The following is a 9,651-nucleotide window of genomic DNA, read 5'->3' as shown; positions in this document are numbered from 1 at the left end:
ATCTCAATTTAGCAAAATTATTGTTGGATTTAGACGTGGCTGTATAGACACTTTGAGAAATCCGCATTGTCTACGATCTTGATTATTTCAGCTTGTAATAATTGATGCAGTGACATTCCATCATGTTTATAAACCCAGTAGCCATTTCCCTTTGGTACAAAATCATAACGTTTTGGTCCTGACTCGGGCGAACTCAGCCAAATCTGACGATTTGGAGTTTGACGATTTATTACATAAGTACCATAAGGTTTGCCAAATGAAATCGTTAGTACACCATCCTGCAAACAACAAATCATTTTCTCATTATTTCATTTTATAAACAATTCACTCAAAAAGCATGTTCAATAGTAAGCTTTGTTATGTTTATTCTGTAAAATATTTTATACTCTATATTAAACCAATCACCGAGGCAAGATATTCCCTCATAGTGGAAGGGGGTTCTGAAAAAAAATCTGAGGTTTCTCTACAGGGAGTATGGTAGTTACCCGTGGCTCTATCCCACTGAATTCCCTTAGGTATGCTTGGGATCAACAGTTTGCAACTTAGAAGGGATGGGTTCACACCGACCCATTTTTTTTAGACTGATTAGAGGTTTTATTGAGAACCCATGCATTTCAGTGAGTATCAACTTTTATGTTCCTAATGCTTATCTCCGACTACGTCCACAAATACTGTTTTACCTCCCGGCTTCCAGAACCAACCTGCCTCGGGTTATGCTGATCGGAAGAGCAGTCGGGCAGCTGAACATTATCACTTCGCAGATCAACATCTTTCACATCAGCGAAACTATGTTTAAGAGGCAAATACTCTTGCTAGTGGAGAGTTTTATCCTTAATAATGTAAAACTATTGCTCCAGGGTTCCAGGTTTGATATGTTGTCCCAATATAATGGCTTAAATATTTAATGTTATTTTGGTAAAATAAATTCATTTGAATTAAAAATATGTAGCAAAGATAAACTAAGAATGTTTTTGGATTTAAAATCTGAAGATTAATCAAAACATTTCAACTGCCTAACCTGCTACTACAACTATCTTTCTGAAGCAGGTGATTTTTTTTTTCATTATGATTGAATTCGATGAAAGAACGTTGAGAAAAGAACACAATAACATTAAATGGTCCCTTATGTCACCCGGGTATCATGTTTATCGTAGACAATACCATTGGAAATTATCTACCTGATACTACATATATATAGCATATTCTTTTTAATTTTGCTGCTTTTTTTTTATCGTCAATTATTTGTACAAGATTAAATAATGATCAGTCTTCATCGTTGGATAAGTACTATTTCAGGATAATATGAAATATTGCAGTGAAAACTCACTTTCCACAATGAGGAATCAAATCCAGGACAATGCACTAACACTGCACTACAATATTTACTAAATAAAATTCAAATATAAATAGTTACCCCATATATAACGTCGGCCCCCTTTAAATGGGTGTTATTCTCGACAAGATCGTCGAAATATTCACAAAGTGATTCTAATGTCTCATCACAGACTTCCTCAAATTTATACGCATCAATCTGATACGTAGATTCAGAAGAAAATTTCCTGTGAACGCTCGTGTTATTTTTTGGACAAAATTGTATCGGCATCAATAAGTTTGGGGAAGAAGTGGACCCATGAAAACAGTTCAAACTTCGAGGACTCAAATGTCTTAAAGTTAGCACACGCGGAGTACATATAAATCGCATACATTTAACAGACATCATATTGATCAAACAAAATATTTAGGTTATCGTCACTAAGGAAAATAATTCAATTTCTTTAGTTTTCACGGGTCACAGGTCACAGGTTAGTTTTCGAATAAAAGCAACATGAACATATTGAAAATCGTACTGCCATTTCAAGTGTCAAAAACAGCTGTTTAGAAGTTTGTAGTTCAGATTTTTACCATGCATTGTGAAGTTGTCAACTATTGAAAACTGACTAAAACGTACACGTTTCTTCAAATATTTCAGAACAATGTATTTTCGGATAAACATTAATGCTATTTTCAATATACTGTAAACGAAATTGATTTTTCAATGCCACGTGTTTATTCATGTTTTATCATTTGATGAACGTTAAAAATTTCAAAAGTATTTTGAATAATAACGATCACAAAAATACGTCAATGTGCTACTATATAATATTATTCACTTTTATGAACGCAGCGCAATATCGATATCGCTTGACATTTGACATTTAGGCTGACATAACGTATTTTTATTATTATTTAGTTCAAAACAAGAGACAAAATTGCATTTTGCCTAGCACATTTAAAAAGTTTTGAAGTTTTTTCGATGGCGTCAACCCTTGAATTCGATTCGGATAAAGATAATATTCTGTACAATCTTCCTTCTGGTTATGATTACATTTTTATAGGTTGTTTTAAATTCACAAATGAATCCGATTTCGAATGTACAGTGAATATTAACAATGTATACAACGAAGATGATGTTAAGGTAAAATGTTTAGTGAATCAGCTATCATTTTTATGTATTTGGAAGACAATTTTTAAAAGCACTTTTCACAATTCCAGATATTTGTTGTTAATAACCTAACTATATGTAAGTATTTATGTTTATTTGCAGGAATGGATTACAAGACTAAGTGAATGCACTTTGACAACATGGAGAATTCAAAGGACATATCCAGCATCTGGGAGACGTAATTTATATAAAATTGCTATGAAATGTCACCACAATGTCAATCATAATCACAAGGCCTTAAAATTAAGAAAGAAAAACTATTTATCCAAACACACCGGCTGCCTATCAAATATGATAATTACAATCAAAAGGTTTGTCATCTTTTTTATGATTTCACATTTTTTTCTTAATGTAAAATTGTAAAAGGCGGCCTCCGTGCTACTATGGGTAAGACGCTTGACTCACACAAGGAAGGTTCCGGGCTCGATTCCCGGTGAGAACACACCAAAAAATAAAATGTATTTTTTCTTAAGCCTGGGTGTTCTGTGCTTTTGTTGTGGTGCAGCAAAAAAAATGTATGTCAAAATAAAAGATTCAGAAATTAGGTAAACTTAGAGTTTATTAGTTGTGAATATTCCACAATAAAAAGAGAAATGAGAATCACGTTCATAGTAAATGAAAAGTCATACTTTTCCATGTAAAAATATAATCAATTTTATCCTGTCTCAAATTTATCAAATCTTTTATGAGTTTCCAAGACAATCAATATTGAGATGATTATTTTTAGGTATTGCAAGAAATATAAATCAAAAAGAGTGAAAACTATGGATTCTACGCCGATGGAATGGCCTTGTTTTGTGAAATTAAAATTTATTCACAATCACCCTCTTAATACATCGGCTGTTCTACGGTTTAGACCTCTAGGAAATGAAATCAAGGAAAAGATCTTGTTATTATTTAAAAAGGGGCACACACCAACATCCGCCTTGGAAAGTATTAAACTGGAACTCTTCTTAAATAATGACGATAGTTACTACGACATGGCGGAAGATGGCTTCTATGTTCCAACACATTCGCAAGTAAAATATTTATTCTCTCAAACTTTTGGAGTTTCTCGACCAATAGATTTAAATTGCTCGAGTTCTGGTATAGAAGAATTAGTAAGAAATTACAACTTTTCAAACGAGATGGGTCAAGCTGAAATCGGTAACATGGAAGATAGTACTTTTGTAACGATTTGTAGTCCTATAATGACAAGAGCTCACCAGTTACTTCCTCATAGTTCCCAAGTAGCAATTATTGAAGCCACAGGAAATACAAATAAACAAGGCTACAAAATATATTTTGTGACTTCGCCAACTCCTACTGGATCTGTACCTCTAGGATGTATAGTTACCAATGGAGACAGTCTGGAAGTGCTAAGCGCTGCCTTCTCATCTCTCAAACGATGTTTCCCTGAACACTCATTTTACAGACAGGGCTATCCTTATATTTTTTTGGCTGATGAGGATGCTAATGAACAAGTACCAATTAAAAACAATTTTCCTAAGTCCAGAGTTCTTTTTTGTCAAGAGCACGTCCTTAAAAATGTATGGAAATGGGTAAACTGTTTTCAACACGTTCCTAAAATAATGCGTGAAGAGGTTTATTATTGGATCAAACAGCTTATTTACAGTAAAGATGAAAAAGATCTTTTCGAAACATATACTTCGGTACTGTCAAAATATCAGTCTACCGTACCCAAACTAGTGACTTATATAAATAATCTGTGGCCTAATCGTACATTATGGTGCTCGGCATTTCGCTGCAATATTCCTGTTGGTGGAAACAATAAATTTAGTTATATCGAAACAACTTTCAAAATCATGAAGGAATGTATCCTTCAGAGAATAAGGCGGTATAGTTTGACTCAATTAGTCGACTTTATTCTTATCCATTTCGAACTGTATGTGCGTCGTAGGCTAATAGAATTTACAAAAGGTAAAGTCGTCAAGAAGTTACTATTTAAATATATTCCGCCAACTAGTATTATTAATCCTAGTACAATTGAACAAAGTGTAATAGATAAATCTTGTTACTTTGTTCCTAGTGAATCAGATTATAGTAACAAATACATGGTTGATGTCAAACATTGTATATGCTCATGTGAACAAGGAAGAACGGGTAAAGTTTGCAAACATCTTTGTGGTGTTATAAATCAGATTGAAAACACGGATATTGATGAAGTTCCACAAAATTTTAAGGACATGATCTATAAAATTGCTACCGGAACGGATCCCAAAATAGAGAAAGAGGAACCAATTTACATGGAATCTCCGTCTAGTCCTTTTGAGAATTTTTCGTACGATCAATCAGATTCCAGTTCAGTTGCAGATAAAAAATCTCTTTCTCTTTCAAAACAAGAACAAACTGAACTCCTCAACTTTTATGAATCAATAAATGATGGACTGAAAGCCAAAAGTTTTATATTTGTACCTGCAATTAAATCGATGTTGAAAAATATTAAAAATATGACAACCGAAACAGAATTTACAGAAGCCATCAAGGCATTTGGTAGTGATCTTCTCAATTTCAAATCTGTAAAGAGAAAAAATACCAAACTTGTGAAAAGCAAAGAAAAGAAAAAAAAGAAAATTTCTCATGTTGGTAGTTTTATGTCTATTTTACCCAAAATTGAGAATGAATCATTACTTCTCTATGATCCACTAGCTCTTTAAAAATGCTGTGTTAGAAAAAGGCCTCATTAGTGCGTTGCGTTCGGTAGTTGCAGCGTCAATGCTGCGTCGTTTTACATATATTTTTTAGTGACATGCCATATTGTGAATTGCGTCGTCGCAGGCGACGTTTCGACAGATTGATGGACAAGAGACTGAGAGAAAAACTGACCATCAATATTTAACGCAGATGTGGCATACAGTGTGTTGATCCGTTGCGGCGACGCAACACAACGCATTAATGAGGTGTTTCCCTAACAAGTAAGTCTGAGGCTATAAATGATATCATAGTGCCTGAAATAGTATTGTTATATATACGAATACCTTACTGTTTTGTATGAATTTTATTAATTGATTTTTAATTTAATAAATGTGTTTAAAATAAAAACAAAAATAAACATAATTTTTTATCGGTTATAAAAAATAACCTTATGATCTAATATGTCCAATAAGTTTCCATTATCACTTATTTTTTAATCTTCTTCTTCACGTGTCATTTTGGGTCCCCTCGACGTTGACGATCACTTGGGAGAAAGCTTCCCTATCCTGAGCAGTGCGAAACAGCTCCTCCACAGTTCTATGTCGAGCCGGGAGATTCTTCGCACCCCTGGTTCTTTTAAGGACCGCCCGGGACTCGGGGCCATTGAATGGTTTCTCTTCATCCTGGGAATTATTGACTGAAGTGGTTTCCCGTTGCCTTCTTCGGTGAAATTTTCTGTCGGGGTTACCTACCCTTAGCTGGAGGGGTCCCGTTTTATGGCGCCGGACACTCGCCATTCATCCTCTCCCTATCTGCTATGGCGCTGATGTTAATTCCAGTGGCCACATTGCCCAGGGCTTGCGGGGCCAAAGAGACCACTCATGGACGCTAGGGAGTAGGACTATTGGTAGTGCTGCTGATGGAATGCAACTGCGGAATTACACGGCATTTTATATGTACATATTTTCCAGCAAAATATGCACCACCACGGCCCTACCAAAATTTGAGCCCCATATTTTTTAATATGTGCCTTTATTTTATATGCCTCGTAGTCATGGCGTTTGCCTGCCATGCAAGAGGTCTCAGGTTCGAATCCCGATATAGTCGACATGATTGAATTAAAGTCAATCATAAAAACGCAAATATTGCTTTAAAAAAAATAATTATTTATGTAAAAAGGTGTTTTCACACTATAATATTTCATAGTCCCAGGATTGGCACCTGAAGCATCAAATTGATCATCCTATTTTATGTTACAAAAATGATCAAGATACTTTGTAGTTGATTTACCAATGCAGTGCCCTATACACTATTAGGTGCGAAAAAGGAATAATTAAATGAATGAATAATATTATGTATCAAATATTTACTGTTTCCTTAAAATATGAGTAATATTTTCACTCTCCATACTTACATAGTTAAGCTTGTGTTACATGGGCCAGAAAATGGTACAAATTTTTTTGCATGATTTGACCCAATAAATATTGTGTCATGTAATACACAAAATGAGTGCAATCTGTGGTCAAATTCAATTTTTTTCTGAACAAATATTTAAACGAAGCGCGCGCGCCCCACACCTGTGATACTATCAACTTGGACCATTGACATATTAACAGTGATGGGATTCTATTTTCAAGAACCGGTTCGCCCTCGCCCTCTCCTTGTTTTTTTATTTATTTGTTTTTTACTCTGCACAAACAGATTTAAAAGGTAATTAACAATAATGTTATAGAGTTGTACAGAGAAACTGCGTTTCTTAACCACTATGAGCTATGAAAAAGGCGCTAGATTTTTTTTTTCTTTTTAATTTCTATCTCATTCTGGCCCTGTGGGGGACCAGGCAAATTATGAAAAGAAAAACACTATTTACTTGTACATTTTTTGATGTGTACATCTTTCACTATATTCTTTTTAGTAAGTGCAACCACTTAACTGAATTTTACCACTAATTTTTTCAATCTTTCCAATATTTATTTTGCTTCGTGAGGTTCAAATATTTTTACAACATGGCGGACAAAGTAAACCGAGCGTGCTCCGACACATGATTTCAATCGGAATATTGTGTGACAACAAAGGGTTAAGAACCAGTTCGGCGAACTCTCAAAATTTTAGGCACTGGTTCTGGTGAATCGGCTGAATCCCACCACTGCATACTAATACATAGACATGCCTTATAGAGTAAAATAGTGACACGAAAACGAACACATAGAGTTACTAAGTTAGTTTATTTACAGCAGGGCTGCGTTCAACGATCATGCATATGCTACCAAAAATTGGAGGATACTCATTTTTGGTACATAAAAAGTTTGTATTTTAACGTTAACAATCAACATTAGCTTTTTATGGATCCCAATCAGATTCTTCCCTTAAATTCCTTTTAATTTCGACCTATTTATTTCTTTTCAATGGATTTTGGAAATGCAAAATAATATCAACTCACGTTTATATTTTAAAAACGTATTTCTATCAGTGCACCCCTGTAACTAAGAAGAGCTTCGCAATTGCGCCGCTAGGCATAGTTTGACATTTACAGTCTCTGAATATTGATTATTATATATCACTCATGAAAAAATATTTACCAATGAAAAGTTACACACTCCTTTTTACAATGTTAATCCGAAAGGTTTTTACACACTTTTATGATACAAGCAGGCGTTTGGTTTCGATTCTAAACGTCACGTCTGGCTGGAGGTTGACGACTAAATACGCGTTGGGCATGACTGTGCGTTTGGACATGAGTTATGTTTCATCATTTTCGAGGGCTCAAGGCATGTCTATGTGCATTAATATGTCAATGACTTCAACTGTCAACGCGTATTTGTTGTTATTAATGTCATCTCTTGTTTTTATTCTGTCTTATTGTTTCACTGCACTTTTTCACACACCTTGCCTTCTTTTTTGGAAATACTGATTTTTAATTAGCTTCACAACCCATGTTATTTTAGAAACCTGATGTTGATTGTTGATCGCAGAATAACGTATTGTTAGTTGTCAGTAGTCGCGTCTTCACAAGATAGCTCGTTTTGTGAACTGTAAAACTGCCCGTTATCTGTCATGGCGCCGAAAACATACACGCGCTGCGCATGTTTACGGGCAATTTTCAATCACAAAAACTGTGCCCTGTAAAACGCCAAATAAAACGGCCTAGGAATGGAATTATTGTACAAGAAACACCGATGTATATTATGTATCACTAAAAACTGGACAAGATCTTTCGCAAAATCTTTTACCATTTTCTGACACATGTAGTACGAACTTTATGTACAAAAAATGTCTATTTTAAAAATATATAAAAACCTCTATATGTCAGTTTGTGTTTTTTTTTACCTTCTTTTATGATTTTAACCAATTCGTATGTTTTATTTAACCAAGTATTTTAGCGAGTTTTAAAATTTAATTTGAAATTGATTATAAAATTACGTAGGTATGTAGTTTCAATTCGCTGATCGCTGACAATGTCGATGTTCTAAAAGTAATTGAATTATTGGTTCAATTAATCTATTATTGCTGATTGTTTCCAATTACGTAATTTACCAGTCTTGGCTTCCTAAAAAGGCAAAACATTAAATGTGGGCATTTAATTGACAATTTAATTGCAGTTCACCACTTGCGCGTGGGATATTCTGAAAAGTTTTCAGCTTTAATGCAATTATCCACCCAAAGACAAAAATAAAATCAATAATTATTGATAAGATAGATATTCCTTGAATTTGAATTCAATTGGATAACTATTATTCTGATATGTTTAGGAATAAGGCTATATTATTAAATTAAAAGAATGGTTTGATGATAATATTTTGTCTCTGAATACTGAAAACATCACTTTTACATTGAAAGAACAAATTATACCTTTTACAAATATTTGTATCCACACAACAAAATGCAATGAAGGATATCAGTTTCATAATGATAATTGCCTTCAAATCACTGAAAAAAATAGCATTAAATATTTAGGCATTATAATTAATAAAAATATAAAATGGGAGGAGCAAATAAACAATATTGTAAATAAAATGAGAAAAGTTATTTATGTATTTATTAGATTAAGGAATATATTAACCATCGAAAAATTAAAATCAATTTACTTTGCATTCGTCCAATCCAAATTACAGTACGGAATAATCGGATGGGGTGATACTTTTAAAACAAATATTTTAACGGTTGAAAAAATACAAAAGTTAATTATAAAAGTTATTTTGAAAAAACCGTCTACTTTTCCCACTGTTCGATTTTTTAAAAAAATTTAATTTTTCAGATATAAAATTGCTATGTAAAAAGAATTGTTTGCTTCAAATACATAAAGATAAAATAAATAGTAGTATTTCTAGGTCTCAAACGTAAGTACGCGACCTAGAACAGGTGGTAATATCTTAATTCCAAAATTAAAAACAACTACTGCACAACATCAGTATACTTACAGAGGAATATTTTTCTTTAATGAAATGAACAAAGATAATAAAAAGTACAGTCAGGAATACAATATATTTAAGAGAGAAGTAAAAAATTACATCTTTAATTCTTCTTTGTGTAACACT

At 33.4% G+C, this 9,651-nt stretch overlaps 2 protein-coding genes across 2 annotated transcripts; one reads left to right on the top strand and one right to left on the bottom strand.

Moving 5' to 3' along the window:
• Window positions 1-29: 29 nt before the first annotated feature.
• Window positions 30-1,858, bottom strand: fh (frataxin). Its single transcript, XM_088233673.1, has 2 exons — window positions 1,415-1,858; window positions 30-278 (listed from the first exon to the last, which is right to left on the bottom strand). Exons 1-2 carry the CDS (start codon window positions 1,718-1,720, stop codon window positions 30-32), a joined length of 555 nt encoding a protein of 184 aa, XP_088089799.1. The 5' UTR covers window positions 1,721-1,858.
• A 302-nt stretch (window positions 1,859-2,160) lies between these two features.
• Window positions 2,161-5,267, top strand: LOC148276846 (uncharacterized). The gene is made up of 3 exons (XM_088233672.1): window positions 2,161-2,455; window positions 2,585-2,793; window positions 3,210-5,267. The coding sequence occupies exons 1-3, from the start codon at window positions 2,294-2,296 to the stop codon at window positions 5,137-5,139; spliced, it is 2,301 nt and encodes a 766-aa protein (XP_088089798.1). The 5' UTR covers window positions 2,161-2,293; the 3' UTR covers window positions 5,140-5,267.
• The last annotated feature ends 4,384 nt before the right edge of the window (window positions 5,268-9,651 follow it).

This window comes from Micrasema longulum, unplaced genomic scaffold (assembly GCF_059751315.1).
Source record: "Micrasema longulum isolate JH-2025_06_02 unplaced genomic scaffold, ASM5975131v1 h1tg001138l, whole genome shotgun sequence".
In the NCBI taxonomy this organism is placed as follows: domain Eukaryota; kingdom Metazoa; phylum Arthropoda; class Insecta; order Trichoptera; family Brachycentridae; genus Micrasema; species Micrasema longulum.
This window is presented reverse-complemented; position numbering and strand designations above follow the sequence as displayed.